Source organism: Madurella fahalii (genome assembly GCF_045866475.1).
Source record: "Madurella fahalii IFM 68171 DNA, scaffold_3, whole genome shotgun sequence".
Taxonomy (NCBI): domain Eukaryota; kingdom Fungi; phylum Ascomycota; class Sordariomycetes; order Sordariales; genus Madurella; species Madurella fahalii.
Window position 1 is genome coordinate 672,623 of NW_027263973.1, and position 18,597 is coordinate 691,219.

Sequence of the window (18,597 nt, forward strand, 5' to 3'; positions counted from 1 at the left end):
CCCCGGGACATGGCTTTATATAAGTAGACATTAATTAATATCTTATTATCTATACTTTCGCTGGTTTTTATATACTTTTTGGAATTATAATACCAGCTTAGATATATTTGTTATATCCTCCTCTAACACCTACTGATTATACTCCGAGGGCCAGCCTACCCACTTGACTAAAAAGAAGGTTTTACTCTAGAATTTTCTCTCATCTCGAATCTCTTTAACTTCCTACTCTCCGTCGTCCTTAAGGTCTAGCATCGGTATTACAAACGAATCGTCTCCTTTTCAACTATACTACAGTTCTAACATTGATATAGGAAATATATCATATAAATGATCGTACTTATCTAGGAGTACTAGACGATAAGCCAGCGATCCAACTCGGTTTAGAATATGAAATATACCGATGAACTTAGATACCAATTTCCTCGGTAACTTGAATCTCAAATTCCGGGTTGATAACAATACTAAACTTCTATTCTTAAACTCCTTTTTTATATACTTCTCGTTGTAATATCGTTTCTAGACTGCTATAACTTCAGTCTAATTTTATTCTAACTATTTTCTTAACTTAATAAGTTTTTCAATTCTTTCAATTACACTAGGTATCCTCCTCTTTTATATATCGCCTTCGATATAGCGGGAAATCGGAGGTTGATAACCTATTAGTACTTTAAAGAGACTTATCTTGATTATAGAATTGACAGTACTATTAATAATAAATTCTACTTCTAGGAGGAGATTTGCCTAGGTAATTTGATTTTAGTATATAAAGTAATTAAGGTATTAAATAAGTGTTTAATTTACTCGCTCTGTTTACCCGTCGGTTTATAGGTAAAAAGCGGTTGAAAGCTGCTTATATACCTTTTGCAGGTAATACAAATCGCTCTAAAACTGTAATATAAAAACAGAATCTCGATTACTAACGTAACTATCAATAGGGCTATATTTGAGTTCAATCTCTTTATAAACAAGCTCTACCAATTCTTAGCTAGTAATGGTAGTAGATACTAGGAAGAATCGGTTTATCTTCGTATACCGATCGACAACCACTAGAATTACATCCTTCTTGGAGCTATCAGGACTCTTTACTACAGGAAAACCTATAATAAAGTCTATAGTAATTTCGCTCTAAGGTCGTATAGGAATCGGCAACAATTCGAGCGATCTATATAGCTTATACTATCTTATCTTATTGTCTTAGCAGGTATAGCAGGTTCTACAATAGTCTTTAATATCTTTAGTTATACTATACTAGAAGTATTTTCTTTATAACAGTTCGAGAGTCTTTTCGACACCAAAATAACCTACCAACGGATCGTTATAAAAAAGCTGGAGTAACTCCTATTTAACAGCTTGCTCTACCAAGACGAATAATCGTCCTTAATACAGCAATTCTTATTTGCATCTAAGTGTCTATTCGGACGAAACTCTCTAGTTTCGGGCTAGACTTACCAGCCTTTCCTTGATTTTCAGAGTTACCGGATCTATAGCTTATAGCTCTAGGATCAATTCTCTTATAGATTTCAACGGTTCTGCAGTATAAACCGCTTCCAGTCGAACGTACTCTCTCGTACATTAATAAGTAACAATCTGTTCCCGTCTAAGCCAATCGGCTTCTTAGTAATCCTAAGGTCCTAGTAGGTAAATACTTAGCGATCCTACAGTAACTTCTGAAGGACAACCTATTATTTCAGGTTTCCAACTAACTAGTTTACCAGGGTCCTATATACTAGTATCTTCGCCATTCTCTAGTACATAGTAGGCTCTCTTAACCCCTTCTATAGTCGTCTTTCCGACCTGGATACTAGCTAATTTACCAGGGTTTCTTATACGAGCTAATTTACTCTCTTCTATATAATAGGCAATCTTATTTCTTTTTACGATTAGCTTTCTAATCCGGTTTGCCCAAGCAATTTTACTCTCAAAAGTAGGCATCCACTCAAGTCTATTAGGATATTCTTTGTCCTCGTAATCTAGTCTTCTCGAGGGGCCATTAACCGGATTTCGCTTCCTAGGCTGATGCTTAATAGTGAAATCAAATCCTACCAGATATATATACTATCTAGCCTATCGGCCGTTCAATCGGTTTTACTTTATAAACCTTTATAGGTTATTATAATCCAAAAACACAGTAACTTTATAATAACTCTCTTCAATATAGTATCGCCAATACTTGAAGGCTTTTACAATAGCTATCACCCCCTTATTAGGAGTTCTATAGTCCTAGGCTAGTCTAGAAAACTTCGCCGACCAGAATATAATGGGACGTTTTCGGCCCCCTTTCGGGACCTGCGACAGGACAGCTCCTATTATAAAGTCAGAGGCGTCTGTCTTAATGATAACAGGGAGTTCGGGGTCAAAATAATACAAAACTGACGTATCTTAAAATACTCTCTTGAGCCGTACGAATGCCATACGCTCTTCGGCCTCTAACCGGAGGGTTCCCGGTTTTCGTCTATTCTATAACCCCTTTAGCAAATTACTTAACGGTAATACAATCTCCGAATAACCTCGAATAAATCAACAGTAAAAATTGCAAAATCCTAAGAAAACTTAGATATCTCGATAGGATTGTAGTTCAGGCCAATCTTAGATAGTCTGAATTCGTGCCGAATCTATGCCGACACTGGGCTTGCAGTATAACTGCACTTGTCTCAGGCGTTCCAGGACTCGTCGGAGGTGAGTCATATAGGTTTCCCAGTCTAGGGAGAAAATTAAAATGTTATCTAAATAATATATATAACAATCGTCCAGTAGCCTGCTTAAAGCAGTCTGAATATAACTTTAAAAGGTCGTAAGAGCATTTATCAGGCTAAAAGGTATAATAAGATACTTAAACAGACCGTATCGGGTACGGAAAGCCGTCTTCTATTCGTCTCCTTCTCGGATACAAATCCGGTAGTATACCTCTTTCAGGTCCAACTTCGTGAAATACTTTGCTCTAAATACTCAGTCCAAGAGTTCTGAGATCAACGGTAAAGGGTACCGATTCTTAACTGTTATCCGGTTGAGTCCGCGGTAATCTATATATAAGTATAGAGTACTATCTTTCTTTAGGACAAATAAAACAGGACTTGCAGCTGAACTCTAGGATAGGCGAATACAGCCTTTTACCAGGTTTTCGCATAGATATTCCTCCAAAATCGAAAGTTTATATCGTAATAGAGGGTAAAGAGGTCCAATAGGAGGAATAGTATTGGAAAGTAGATCAATAGTATAATCAGTACTTTTAAAAGAAGGTAGAATATCTATATTGCTAGAGTTTATAATATCCGTAAAGTCTGAGATTTCAGGAGGGATATTTTTAGGTTTTCGGGAGGTATTCTCTTCTTCTTCCTCCGGAAAAAGCGCCTCCGGTATGTCTGGGTACTACATCAAAGAGTAAATACAAGCTTCTCCTCGATATATTTTTAAGAATTTCTTCGGGTTTTCAATCCAAATATATTCCGATTCCATTATAAACTACTATAAATTCCCTTCTGGATATAACAAGATCTTATAGGATATTAAACTTAGTATCCTAAGAAGAATAGGGGAATCGTTTATAATAAAGGATAATTGATAGCGGTATAAGAAATATATATTCTTTTAGTAATTCCTTAGCAGTCTATTAGTTCTAAAGGAACTTTATAAATACTAAATGTTTTAACGATATAATAGTCTATAAATCGAATACAGGGTAATTGTATCCCGATCTATCGGAGTTTCCTCTGCTTTACGAACTCCAGACTAATAATATTAATCTCTACTCTAGTATCGAGATCGACTATAATAGATTGAGGGGTATAGTTCAATAAGGTTATAGAAGTGTATATTCGTTCTTTAATTGGAACCCCTAGTACATCGTCTTCACCGACGTGATCGGGGTTTACATCTACCGGTATCTACTGTTTCCCTGCCGATTTAGGCGCGATCCCCTACCTCGGCAACTGGGGTACCTAGTAGCTTTGTTCACTGATACTCCTTTTTATAGGCAGTTGTTAGTGAAATAGATATTACTACTATAAACAAAACAAGTTAAAGGGTTTCCCTAACTATCTATAGGGTTCAGCTAATTGAAATAAGAAGGGTTAACGTAGGGTAGTCGTTAGGTTTCATATATAGCGTCGTTGACTATATATTTCGTTAGTAATAATAAGATAATAATGCTCTTCGAGGATAAAATAACGATTTGTAGGTTAGGGAAGAACGTGATGAAGGAGAAGAGTAAGAAGGATATTGGGATGAATACTTAGGGGCTTTCTGAGGTTTTCGGTACTGGAAACTATACTAAACTTAGGTAGTAAGTTTAACTATCTCTTCCCGAGTCTCTAGCTTGTTATAGACATATAAGTCGATATAGTTACTAATTATAGATAAAAGCTTCGTATAAATGGTAAGAGTATAAGCCTTTTCGTCCTACTTCGGGAATTAGGCCTTAAGGGATTCCAAGTACTAATGAAAGTCTAAAGGAGACTAGTTTTCTCATTATTTAGTATTATTAAGCTACTTTATAATAGTAGATTCTTGATCTATAAGATCTCGAATATAGTTTAATGTCCAATCTTCAAACATTTTCCAGTCGTTTTCAGCCTCTTATCGTATATCTATCGGAAGATTATTGCAATAACTATACTATCGATTGCAAGGACGTTTTTCTATTTAATCTAAGGCGAAAAGGATCCGGTTTATACCTGTTTTAAACCGTTTCGGGTCTTCTATAAATGCTCGCTATAGATCTTAGAGCTATTCCAAACGGCGTCGATAGGTGGTATTATCAGGGAACTGAATCAGATGCTTCACCTTGATCGCCTTTCGGTCCTCATTATGGTCACTAGAACCTGCTGAAGAAGAACGATATCGCCTACGTTTCGGTGAGGATTCGCCTGGTAAGATGCCTAGCTTCCGAAGCAAACCCTCTTCTTGTTCTCGCAGTTGTTTCAGCGCTTCCAGTTGCTGTATCCGAAGACAGATTGATTCCAACAGGTTATCATAGTAAGGAGCTTGACGCGGAACCCGGGAGTCTGAAAGGGTATACGAAGATATGCGAGGTCGAAATCCTGGTGATTCCGACCGATGAAGGCGTATAGAATTTGTAGGTGATTGGGGGGTGTTTTCCCCTGGACTCGACTCTACTCCCAGCTCACGGGAGGTACTCATCGTAGGTGCCATCTCGGCCAACGGTAGAACAGAAGGATCAGAATTGTAAAGGGGTTGTTCTGGGAACACGTTGAGGGAGATGGACTACGATATCTTGATACCGAAAAGACCTGGACCAGCGGGCGATATCTTGGTGAACAGCCTCCTATCAATTACATAGAGACTGATCCTTGCGGATCAGAAGTGCCCTGCGTGAGAGAGTTCCCTCACGGGTTCTTATCTATCCTGTATCGTGACATCATCCAGCATCATTCGGCGGATCCTCCTGACCTTCGTCTGGAGACTCTCATTACAGCTGATCACCTTGTTGGTTACCGGGTTCCAGATCCTATAGATATTTAAAGAGCTATATCCGATATGGTAACCGATCTAGGCTCTTGGTTCCAGCTTTGGGTTCCTATAACGAGAGCCCTCTGGGCCAGACTAGGGGAACCGGCTGAATGACGGTGGATGATGTCACTGTACTAGGGTAGATAAGAACCCCGTGGGAAACCCTCTCACGCGGGAAACTTCTGATCCGTAAGGATCAGTCTCTGTATAGTCAATGACAATAGGAGGCTGTTTATAAAGCTATCGTCTACTGATCAAACCCTTTTCGGTACTGAGATATTGTAGTCCATCTCCCTCAACGTATTCCCAGAACAATCCCCTTTACAATTCTGATCCTTCTGTTCTACCGTTGGCCGAGATAGCACCTACGATAAGTACCTCCCGTAAGCTGGGAGCAGAGTTGAGTCTAGGGGAAAATACCTCCCAATCACCTACAAATCCTATACGCCTTCATCGGTCGGAATTACCAGGATTTCGACCTCGTATATCTTCGTATACCCTTTCAGACTCCTGGGTTCCGTATCAAGCTCCTTACTATAATAACCTATTGGAATCAACCCATCTTCGGATACAGTAACTGGAAGCACTAAAATAACTACAAGAACAAGAAAAGGGTTTACTTCGGAAGCTAGTGTAAGAGGGCGCGCAGTAAACCACTCTGCCAATGAACCAAAAGATCCGCCAGTTCAATCACTCCGTGATTGAACGCTGCACACCACTTGCTTATATCACGTACCCGGGGCTGCGCCCTCAGCCGGTCCCGTGACAACTATCCTCCCCTCTGGAAGAGCTCGCCCTCGAGCTCCTTCGCGGCGGCTTCCGACTACTAAGAATAGCAGGCAAGTGTCAGACCCCCAATGATCCGTATGACTCGCCGTGGGTGGGAACCCAAACCACGCATACCCCGCAGGGCCTTGGGCGAAGCGCGCCGCCACCATGTCATACGTCACTGTGAGCGCCAACGAAGGAGGGGAACCCTGACGTCAATCGCCACTCTCAAGGGCATCTCGCCCGCCGGCATGCGGCACCTGGCTGAATTGAACGCAGGACCTCCAGTGCACCCACGGAGTGATTGAACAATTGTAAGAGGGCGCGCAGTAAACCACTCTGCCAATGAACCAAAAGATCCGCCAGTTCAATCACTCCGTGATTGAACGCTGCACACCACTTGCTTATATCACGTACCCGGGGCTGCGCCCTCAGCCGGTCCCGTGACAGCTAGGCATCTCACTAGGCGAATCCTTACCGAAACGTAGGCGATATCGTTCTCCTTCAGCAGGTTATAGTAACTATAATAAGAACCGAAAGGCGATCAAGGTAAAGCATCTAATTCAGTTCTCTGACAATACTACTTATCGACGCCGTTTGGAATAGCTCTAAGATCTATAGCGAGCATTTATAGGAGACCTGAAACGGTTCAAAACAGGTATTATTGGGGATAATACAGCACCTAGGTCAAGGGTACGGTACCCGGGACAGGGCCGCAACGTCTAGAACAGAGCTTCGGTATCTGGAACAGAACTCTGGTACCCGGAATAAGGCCACAACGCCTAGAACAAGGCTACAACGCCTAGAACAGGGTTCTGACACTCGAGATAGGGCGTTGGCACCCGAAATAGGGCACTGGCACCCGAAACAGGGTCCAGTATCTCTAAACGCACTCTAATCTCACCTGTGGAGCGAAGGAATCTCGTATTCAAGGAGATCTTCAAAATTAGCTCTACAATAAGCAGGTGATCTATAATAAGCCCCCTTTCCAATTATCCCAAAGGCCGAAACGGCCGACAAGATCAAATCTATAATAACTACAGCTTTCTCTCACTTAGATAGAATTAACAATCAAGCACTTTGAAGTCTTTTCTTCACCTTCCTTCTTTTCTATCATCTACTGTGTGCCTTACCTAATCAACAGAATACCTTAACTAAAGACATTCTAAGGCGAGAAATCCTTAAAGGAATAAAGATAAAGCTAAATACTTAACGTATTTGATAAGTGAGCGGCAAATATAAGCGAGCAGCGAATTTACTACTACTCTACCACAACTATCCTCAATTACACAACTATAACACTAGGAAATAACAATAATTGAAACAGAAATAGATGAATCAGACGATTCTTCAGCCTCCTGACACGTACGTGAATTATAACCAGGTTTGCCACACAGACCACAACACTGAACCTTCGTACTAGACCCCTCTATACCACGACCATTTAGCTGTATTTTCTGGACTAACTGCTCATCCACAGCCTTCTAGTCCAATAAATCCTATACCTCTTGTACAGTAAGTGACTCTCCAAGCCATACACGTGTTTTTTTGGCCCTCTGTCTCTTACTAAGCCCCTCATTAGCCTTACGTAATAAAGAGATCTCCGTACGTAGAAGAGCTACCTCGTACATTACGGCTATTATACCTTTGACCAATTGGTCCACAGCAGCTAGCATAGATATTAGAGAACTGCCTTGATAGTTAGATATCTAGCCTTTAATAAGATTTGTCTGTGAGGTAGTCTCTCGGGGGTTCTGTGGCATCTGGGATAGCCAAGGTAGTACTGTATCTAGGCTTGAGGCTGGTGGAGTTGGAGTTCGGAGCCGTATATCCATCTTGGAAATCACTCTTTCTGAGTTATACGGTACAAGGCCAGCTCCAGCAAAGGCGCCTTGGATATTCTTATTAGTAAAGGAGGTAAAAAATACCTCTTTAAACATACAAAGAAATTCCAACTTGGTAATATACGTGATATATATACGTATAAGTTCCTCGATTTGTTAGCTATAATGTAATGAGAGCCCTCTAGGCTAGACCGGGAGAACCAGCTAAATGATAGTAGATAATGTCACTGTACTAAGGTAGATAAGAACCTCGTGGGAAACCTTCTCATACGGGGAACTTCTGATCTGTAAGGATCAGTCTCTGTGTAGTCAATGACAATAGGAGGCTATTCGTGAAGCTATCACCCACTGATTGAACCTTTTTTGGTACTGAGACATCGTAGTCTATCTCCCTCAACGTGTTCCCAGAACAACCCACTTTATATATAAGCCCTCTTCAATGGCCTAAAACAACTAACATCTGTCGGAAACACGGCACCTCTGAATCTTGGGAAATGACAGTTCAGGATTTTATGTGTCTTGTGTTGATCGTGTTCCTTGTGTTCATCTTTGCTGGAGAGTTTGCTCCTTTTATAGACGAGATACGCGTACAGGATGACGTCCGTACAGTGGCACAGTTAGCTGCCAGCCTGCTTTAGCTGACTAGAATACATGGGTTTGACTCCTGTACTAGATCCTATGATCCTGATCCTTGGACTAGCGCCTGACCCTTTTGACAACATCTAATGGTTGGACGAGGTGCGAGAAGTGTAGAGGCATATAAAGCGTAATAATGCTGTGTTTTTAGCAGTAGGTTTCGAATTGGTCGGAGTAGTGGCTTTCGTAGCCGTCGAGGACTAGGAGCCGGTATTTGTCTTTCATATAGGATACTGTATAAAGATCGAAATGCCAAATCCAATCTAGATCTTTCTCATTGGTAATCCAGCCATTATCGGTTGTACCGATATACCAGGTAGCTAGAAGACCACACTCTCGATACCTGTTACGTGGTGGGAGCCCAGATGGGCCAGACAGCCAGAATCCCAGGGGTCATGTGATCCCAGGATTCTGGAACCTTCCCTGGGTACTGGACCATTCTTGTCATATATTACTGGGCTCTCGCACTCATAACAGTGAAGATAGACGACGCGAATTGGAAAACAATTTTGATCTTATTTTTGACTTTCCCACGCGACAATACCAGCTCTTCTAGTGATATTTCCCTTTTAAAAGGATGAATAGTAGGATAGCCTAGCCTTAGGCATTCACTCCTTAGATAACTATAGCCCATTTACGATTACCAGGCTGGACCTTTTTAGCCTTGCCAAAGCTATCAGAGGTAGTAACTACCATACCAGTAGTAATCATACCTATCATAAACCCAGTCTCATCAAAGTTATACATATCCTCATCAAGGATACCATATTTAGCTTTAGTGTTATATACAAGTGCAAACCACTTACGAATAACCTTTGGATCTTCACATTTAGCCCTTTAGTAGTCGTATTTACGCATAAAACGCGTCCGGAGTTCTGGTTGGCGTTTGACAAAGTTGTAAGCCCAGCGTTTGCCGACAGGGGGGGCGTCGTGTTCGCGTAGTAGTCGGTTGGCCATATCTTCCACAAAACAAAGCCGAGGAGGAAATGAACGTATACAGAGCTCGCTTATATACTGAACAATCGTACTCTCCTCTAGATCTGTAAGTTTGCGTGAGTTAGCTGGTATATCGCGTTGTGAAGACCGACTAGCACGTCGATAGCGAAGTGTTGTTTCTGGAACGTTGTAGATATTGGCTGTGGAAAGAACATTGGGTTTTTTTGCTATTTTGGATTGATTTGAGAGCTAAGAGTATCCTGGCTTCTTTTGAGGGGGTAGCCATGGCTTGTTGTGGTAGAATTGAGGATTGAAGGTGGAGAGTTCGCATCGCGGGAAAAATTCGCCGCTCGCTTATATTCGCCGCTTGCTTATCAAATACGTTACTTAGTATTACTTACTTTAATAGCCTAATAATTTTATAGTTAACTATTATATAGATAAATACTATAGAAAAACTATTGATACCACTTTTCCTATACTATTACTATTGATTAGATAAGGTATATAGTGGATGATAGAAAAGAAGGAAGGTGAAGAAAAGACTTCAAAGTACTTAATTGTTAATTCTTCTAAGTGAGAAAAAGTTGTAGTTATTATAGATTTGATCTTGTTAGCTATTTCGGCCTTTGAGATAATTAGAAAAGGAGTTTATTATAGATCACCTATTTGTTATAGAGCTTAATTTTGAAGATCTCTTTGAATACGAGATTCCTTTGCTCCACAAGTGAGATTCTAGTGCGTTTAGAGATGCCGGACCCTGTTCTAGGTGCTAGAGCCCTGTTCTAAATGCCAAAGCCCTGTTCTGGATGCCAAAGCCCTGTTCTGGGCATCGTGGCCTTGTTCCGGGCGTTGTAGCCTTATTCTGGGTACTGTAGCCCGTCGGAAACACGGCACATCTGAATTTTGGGAAATAATAGTTGAGGGTTTTTTTTTGTATCTTGATTGTCTCTGTGTCTTGCTTGAGAGCTTGCTCCTTTTATAGATGAGATACACGTACCGGATAACGTCTATACAGTGGCGCAGTTAGCTGCTAGTCTTCCTTAGCTCAATAGAGTACATAGGTTTGGTTCTCGCACTAGATCCTGTGATCCTGATCCTTTGGCACCTGATCCTTTTGACATAACCCTGTTCCAGGTGCTGGAGTTCTGTTCTAGACGTTGCGGTTTTGTTCTGGGTACCGTACCCTTGACCTAGGTGTTGTATTATCCCCAATAATTACACCTCTAATTATTCTATTAGTGGATTTACTGCTATAGCTAAAGTAATTAGGTCCTAGGAAAGGAGGTAGTATATAAGTTAAAATCACCTTCTTAGAATATCCTAGGTCTTGGTCCTATACTAATCAGATATCACTGGAGCCTTATCCTAAAAAAATACTAGTATAAGAGTTTCAGTACTCTATTCTGACTCGAAATTATTCGAAAACTATTGTCGGAGAGCTACTGAAATGGAGCGGAAAACACACATCCACTCCATCAACAAAACAACAAGATAACAAAACAAAGGGAGGAACAACGACTGAGAAACCCGACAACAAACCAGGATTCCCAGCAACGCGGCTTGGACCAAAGTAGCAATAAAGACAGGCAGGACTCCCTCTGATCAGAGGGAGGCCGCAAAGATAGCTCCCAATGGAGCAAGCAAATCGAAAGAAAGAATGGTTGAACTGTTGATCTTGATTGTCCTTGACTGTCGAGGCCGACAGTCAGGACAGTCTTAAATACAGAAGAAAAGTGGGTTCTCAGTCCGATCACCTGATCCAGCCCGGAGGGCCGGGAACCCGATACCCCGGACCTACACCGCCGGACCCGAAGTCCCAGAGTTGTCTTAGAGTGCTATCCGGCTAGTGCACTATCCCCCACTTCACTACCTTCACTCGGTATATATACTTTCTCTGAAAACTCTTCGAGTTCCTTATATTAATACCCTATAATACCTGGTTTTAAGTTTACTTACTTCAGCTATAGAATATAGTACTATAATACAGTGAATATATAATAACTATACTAGAGACTTCAGCCTTTCCTAACATAGCTTGTATCTAGATTCTAGAAGGTCTAGAGGTAATATAATAAGCTACTCTCCCATCTACTATCTATCTCACTCTGTTGGCTAGTTACTAACCCTTAACCTAGTGAACCTGCAAAGCAGACCAGATATACCACTGCAATAGAATTAACGTTATAGGCTAGGCGAGATCTTGATATCATATATATACAGTATTTCTACTTCTAACTGCTTTAAGTATTATATACTAATAGTACGGTTAGTAGGGTCTAGTTAGCTGAATTTATATTCTAGAATTGCCCCCTTGGATAGGAGATATCGTGGTGCTGAGATTGAATATTAGACGATTATTGACCTATATAGGCTACCTGATGAGTTTGTGTAAGAGCGCGAACGAAGCGTGATGCACTCCTTTAGGCATCAGCTTGGTAAGGCGGCCGGGAGAGTGAGTAGCCGCTCAATCCTTTGCCATAGGTTGCCGCCGACTTTTAACCAACGCTCTCGTCAAGCTCTTTGGATGCACTTCCTTATTAAGATCCTATGGATCGACTCGCCGAACCGACAGCCGGAATGGCTGAAATGGGGTTTCGTCCTGACATAGCTGCCTAAGGACCTATTAAATTTACAGACATTTTGACAAATAGTTGATAGAGTTAACAAAGGTCTAGTTTTCAGGGTAATATATAGAATTTCCAGTGGTACATTCGTCCGTGTGGCACATTCGTATATGGGATATGTTACTTGTAATTCAATTGAGTTGAGTTGGTTGAAATAATTGATCCGTGATTCGATCTGACGACACCGCCGAAAATCTATCAATCCATCTACACTGCACCTTACCGAACGGTTCTCCTCATCAATACAATAGACCGCAGATATAACTATTTGCCACGAAGTTTTTGCACAATTCCAACGTCAGCCCTATTGGTTTTGCCTTACGCGCGCAGCCAATAAAGCCTGAGCGCGGTTGCAACAACCATAAGATTCCCACGGTCACCCATCTCTCCTGAACAGGCAGCCCCCTTCAACTCTAATAAAAACAAGTGGTTCAAGGACATTACATTTCGAAATACAAGCTCGGCAAGCATCTCGCTTCCCTCTTGTGGAGAAGGAGAGGACGAAGATGCGGTGGAGGGGGGCGGCAGTCGGGTGAGGATGAATCGGCTGTGCTGGGTGTCGGCGTTGCGCTCCCGTGTCTTCCTCCACTCGAATTCCTCTCGGCATTTCATCTTGGGCCTAACTTCGATGGGGAAGCGGAACGAAACGGTACCGTGGCTAGTTGTGGCGTGCATGATCTCGGTGACTAAGTCGGGGGGGTTGACCTCGATGTCCAGGGGCGGCAACATGATGAAACTCTTAACGCTGAAAGTCGACATCAGAAGCGGTTCACGAGCGTCGTCACCGGCGGCCGCTAGGACAGGGGCGTCGGTGCTCGTTCCGTTCCGTAGGTACAAGCCGGGTCTGAAGTGAAGCGGCCCTCTGGGGGTGAAGCCCTGGTGTATCTCGACGATGCATAAGAGATCACTCTTGTCCGCACCGCAGAGCTTGAACGTAGTCAGTATGTCAATGACACCAGAGGGATTGCCGTAGAGGTTGATGATGGGAGGAAACAGGCGGTATCCAGAAAATGCCGCAGGCAGCCTGCTCGATGTTGGGCAGATGCTGTCCTCCAGCGATGCTTTGCCCTCGTTGCTTATGATGCCCACTCTTAAACGCGTAGGTATTAGCTGTGCAAAAGCCTGGCGAGGAAAATCAAGTAAAGACTGCCAAAGGTCGCTGCACGGCGTTATTGTCGCCGCGGCCAGTCAAGCGAAAGAGAAACTGAGAAGCACAAACCTCCCGCTCGGTGGGAAGCGGGCGATGCTGCATCGACTCGCTCAGCGGCATCGTGCCTGAACCCGATCACTAACTGGCGACTAACCTAGAAGGGATCAGCTGATGCACTCGACATTGCCGCTGCAGCTGTTGGTTCTGAAATGCACAGTACAGATAACATGAGCGAAATTGGTACAGTACAGTACCCAATTCAGGAGCCCACTGATGTGTACCTCGAAAGCCTAATTAGCGCTGCATAAACAGGGGGGAACTGCCATGCTGGAGCCAGAGTAAAAAACACGCCTATCACCCAGATGTAACCAACAATCCGCGCCCCAGCCCGCGCAACAGAACCTTGCAGGGCAATGGCTCGTCCTACTACCTTTAGCTTGCTTTCTAGGAATATCTCTACCAACCATACTACGTAGTTGGAAAGAAAGAAGCGAACTATTGCACCGTATTAGCCCTTCGCGTTAAAACCCAGTTGATAATCTTGAACTGCTCAAACAACCAATTCTAGCTTTCCTTTCTCACACTCATTTGTTATGATTGATTGCGAGTTAGTATAGCTGCCTATGTTTGCGAGAAGCCTATGTAGTGCGAGAAGGCGTTTTGCCTCGCGAGTCAGTACTAGTGGTGGGCAGCCATGCGTAGCAAGCTGCGTAGCCGGAATTTGTATTCAATTCCGCTACCGCGCCCCTTTCTCTCCACAACAACGAGCGCCGCCCGCCCATCCGCCACAACCCTGCAGGGACTGTAGATCGGTGCCCGTTGGTCAACGCCTTTTGCTGCTAACTCTCTTGCAGAGAGTTGGCTGCAAAAGCTACATGTGAATAGGTAGTTCATCTAACACTGTTCACTTTGCAGGCTTTGACATTATGGTGCCAATTGCCAAATTATCACCATTTAAGATGTGCATACATGCTGGGGAAAATATGACCCAATTGCCAACAGACATTGATTAGGTATCTTACACTAGATATCCGGGATTGCCGGTGCAGGAAATAAGAAGCTTACAATTTGATCGAGGTTAGACCATCAATAAGGCGTACAGTGCGCTGTACAGTAGAATTCGGTTGGGGCCCTTTGCAGTTGAGATGTGTACTGTATTTTTGGCCTGGAGGACAGTTGCCGTAGTTTAGCCGGCCTGCCGCCATGGAGCTTTCAGCATGGCGCCGCGGCGGGTTGCGAAAAGCGAAAGTTGCAATAAACTGGAGTCATCCAGCTCTTACATCACCAGCGCGGGAGACGCATCGGAACTTTCTTTAGTCTTTTACGGTCTTTCCGACGTCGGACCGCCAGTTACGTCCCGAAAATGTCCGAGTACTGGAAGTCGACGCCCAAGTACTGGTGCAAGCACTGCAGCGTCTACGTGCGCGACACCAAGCTCGAGCGCACAAACCATGAAGCGACGGCAAAGCATCAAGGCGCCATCAAGCGCTCCCTCCGAGATCTACACCGCAACGCCGAGCAGAAGGAGCGCGAAAAGGAACGAGCAAAACGAGAGGTCGAGCGGTTGAATGGTGTCGTTTCAGGCACCAGCGGCAGTGCATCCGCCGGTGCACGGCCGGGAACCAAGCCGAGCGGAGGTGCCTACGGCGCGTCGTCACAGCAGGTAACGCAAGCGGAGCGGCAGAAACAGTTGGAACAGCTCGCCGAGCTCGGTGTCAACATACCGAGTGAGCTGAGAGGGAATATGGCCATGGCCGGGGAGTGGACTGTGACGTCGACCAGAGTCGTCCGGGATGATGAACAAAAGACAGGAGACACCGAACCGGCCGCCGCAGACGATGCTCGTGCCACCGGGGTAAAGCGGGAGAGGGAACGGACGGAAGAAGAAAAGGAACAAGAGGACGCGATCAAAGGGCTCTTCAAGAAACCCCGTAGGTGGGGGATCGATTCTAAGACGATGCCTGCCGAAGAGGACACCGAGCTGGATGCGCTGCTAAGCGGTCCGCTCGTCAAGACCAAGAAAGACGAGAGCGAAGCTCCGCGGATCACGACAGAGGAGAGCCGGGAGGAGCCAACCCAAGATGGTGATGTTTCCAAGCCCACCCAGCCGGAACCGTCGCCTCCTATAAAGAAGGAAGTGGATGAGGAAGAGGCCGTGGCCGATGTTGGCGAAAAGAAGGAAGCCGTACCGAATCTTTCCGGCAGCACTGAGGCAACGAGCGGGGCAGCCGGTGCAGCGGTGATGTTCAAGAAGCGGAAGCCAAAGAACCTACGCCAGAAATAGTTTGTAGGGTAATTATTGCCACCAGGTAGTTCCCCTCGCTTGAATGATACCCAATTTTACTTCATGCGTGAGCAGGCTGCTACCGAGTATGTACGGTACACATACATGCGCGAACCACGGCATCTATTGCGCCGATCCTGTCCATTGCGCTTCAAGCAGCCGTCGGCAACTTTACCAACTTTTGTCGGCCGCCAATCTACTCAGCAATATCAAAGTCAAACCCTCAAGCGCAGTACTATGCCCTAACAAGTCGATTCAACCTCACCACATAACGTTATGTTACTCAGAATCTTAGTTGAACCTCAGATGCAGGAGACGCAAGAGATCCTACAGGCATTAATGCAGCGAGGTGAGGGAGCATCGTTGTGCGCCCGCACCTTGCTAGTGTGTGGTCCCGACATCCATACTATGACGGCTGAAAGTAGGAACTGCCCCACCCAGCACGTATCTGTTCAGTTGGCGAACGAACACAATGGATCAGGGCGCCCTCTGACGGATTACGTCGTCCCCATCGCGCGAAGAACTGGATCGAAGCGACACTCGCCATCATTAGGGAGTTCTTCTCCAATGGGTGCCGCGGCCATCGCTTAACATAAGTAAGCTATAAGCCCGCGGTGGTACTTATGACCGAACTTGCTGTCGCGAAAAACATGCATTAAAGGCCTGCTTGTGAAGCGGACGGGTAGTTCGGTTACTGTGCCCCAGGTGGTTGCAAAATCGGGTACTTGTTTTTAGCCCATGGGTGTGTATATTCGACTTGCGAGAGATAACTATGTACAGGAATAATCGAGATGTGGAAAGGAAAACAAAGACAAAAGTGGAATCATCATCATCCGGCATCATCCCGCGGCATCAACAACGGCCGCCGTGTGTTTCTCGCCGCTCATAACCCCACCAGCTCCAGACTTCATCCATTCCATGGACCCCTATCGGCAAGTCGCAGCCCGACCTCTCTACCCGCCCCTCCAAGTTGAGTGCCAGACTCGACCAATTCAAGAGCGCTCAATCCGCTGGATCAACCACCGGGGCGCCGCAACCGACGAATCAATCGTGTACAAGAAGTGGGCGGGCAGGATGAAGAGGTTGCCCCAGCAGACAGCGTCGGAGACGTTGCAGTAGATCTCGGTCTTGTCGGTGGGGAAGTTGGGGATGCGGCGGCCGTTCTGCAGGTTCTTGGTGTAGCCGAAGAGCACGACGCCCTTGATCTGGTTCTGGATGGCGGACGGCAGCTCGCTGATCGAGTTGGACATAACGGCCGTGCCCTGCGAGTAGCCGCCCGCGACGATGGCCGCGTTGGGGCACTTGGTGTTGGCCATGGTGAAGAGCCGCTTGGCCTCGTCGATGGCCGCCCGCGACGTGCCCGCCGGAAGGAAGTTCTCGGCCAGCCCGGCGCTGTACGGCCCGCCCACGCCCTGCACCCAGAGGGAGGAGCGGTACTCGTCCTCAAGACCGTCGGCTACGTTGGGGCCGGCGGAGAGACCCTGCGTGTTGGTTGTTGGTTAGCCGTGGGAATTTTGGGGCATGGAGAAAGGGTGGAGCGTACCATGTTGCCGGTCTCGGTGGAAGCACGGGCAAAGATAAAGATGACTCGCGGGCAGTTGTTGGAGCTACCGTTCTCGAGGTCGTTGCGAGTCGACGAGAGCTGGCGAACCTCGACCTCGGCCGGCTGGCTAGTGGGTAGGGCGGCGGTGAGGCCGGCAGCGGCGAGGAGCTGGAGGAACTTCATTGTTGCGATTGGACTGTGCGTTGATGAATGGCGATGCTGTATCAGCTGTTGAGGAAGCTGGGGCTGGGACTGGGACTGGGGACTTGAGGCTGCGTGGTGAGACAGAGAGAAAACATGATCTCGGAGAATACTCGACGACTACTTATACTTGAGAAGTTGAGATCCGATCCGAGAAGAAACTCGGCTCTTCGCATCATGAAGCCATCTCCACCAGTGCCGAGTTCCCCATGGGGTAGCAAGGCCCCTGTGTGACCTTGAGCCGCATTACCCCTAGAGCTCAAATGCCGCGGCCGCCGCAAGCATTCCCCGTTTGGGTTTGGCTCTCCACACGACATCGGGTGACTTACTCAAAGCGGTCGGCGACGCGAATTTGCAGCGCCGGCCCCTGTCTGATCGATGAACCGGTGGAGTGGAGGTACGCTAATTAGAGCCGCTGCCATCAGCGGTACCAGTCCCAAGATCATCATCTCGGTAGGTGCATCGTGGCGCTCTAGGGAATCCTGGTCCGAGAAAGACCGATACCACGTAGGGTATCTCAGAAACCCGTATCTCGACCTCCCCCGGTTTTCTTGGAGGTGCAGCTTCTGCGGGGTTAGGCTCTTGGAAATGGCGGTTTCAGAAAACTATCCAATGTTCTTGAGCCGCCAAGCCTCGGGGTGCCGAGGCTCGTTTTGAGGGGGACGACTGTTCTCACGCAAAAAAGCCATTGTCATCGACCGAGAGCGCTGAGTAGCTCGAAATTGGGGTTTCTTGCGAGTGCAACCGCCGAATGCCGTTGAACCTGTTGAGGGAAGCTAGTAGACTGAATAAATTAACTCCACCGACACGTTGGCATCGAAGTCGATGTACGTAACAACGACGTCCCGAGGACCGAGGATTATGCTAACAAGTTGTGTTCTCGAGGGGGGCGTTGGTGGCATTGCCGAAAACGTTGGCCGAATTGGAGAGCATACCTCCCCTTTGCGTGACGGAAATTGAAAACATCGACCAGAAGATAGCAAGTGTGCTAGCAATAGCGTACAGAGCTGTCATTCCTACCGATAATTGTCACCCATCGGAGACGGCAACGGCGCGATGTCCACGTCAGAGCCGTCTAAGACCCGCCGCGTAACTTCGGTTTCAACTCCTCTTCTCCATTTCGAAATCCTTGCGGTAGGCGC

General features: G+C 45.6%; 3 protein-coding genes across 3 annotated transcripts; 1 reads left to right on the forward strand and 2 right to left on the reverse strand.

Annotated features, from left to right (window-relative positions):
• Nucleotides 1–12,541: 12,541 nt before the first annotated feature.
• On the reverse strand, nt 12,542–13,547 carry MFIFM68171_05713 (uncharacterized protein; the record flags this gene model as incomplete). The annotated part of the gene is made up of 3 exons (XM_071061133.1): nt 12,542–12,594; nt 12,658–13,399; nt 13,497–13,547. The coding sequence occupies 3 exons, from the start codon at nt 13,545–13,547 to the stop codon at nt 12,542–12,544; spliced, it is 846 nt and encodes a 281-aa protein (XP_070917234.1).
• Nucleotides 13,548–14,790: 1,243 nt separating this feature from the next.
• On the forward strand, nt 14,791–15,711 carry MFIFM68171_05714 (U1-C C2H2-type zinc finger domain-containing protein; the record flags this gene model as incomplete). The annotated part of the gene is made up of 1 exon (XM_071061134.1): nt 14,791–15,711. The coding sequence occupies one exon, from the start codon at nt 14,791–14,793 to the stop codon at nt 15,709–15,711; it is 921 nt and encodes a 306-aa protein (XP_070917235.1).
• Nucleotides 15,712–16,703: 992 nt separating this feature from the next.
• On the reverse strand, nt 16,704–17,437 carry CUT1 (separase/separin; the record flags this gene model as incomplete). The annotated part of the gene is made up of 2 exons (XM_071061135.1): nt 16,704–17,192; nt 17,255–17,437. The coding sequence occupies 2 exons, from the start codon at nt 17,435–17,437 to the stop codon at nt 16,704–16,706; spliced, it is 672 nt and encodes a 223-aa protein (XP_070917236.1).
• Between the last annotated feature and the right edge of the window lie 1,160 nt (nt 17,438–18,597).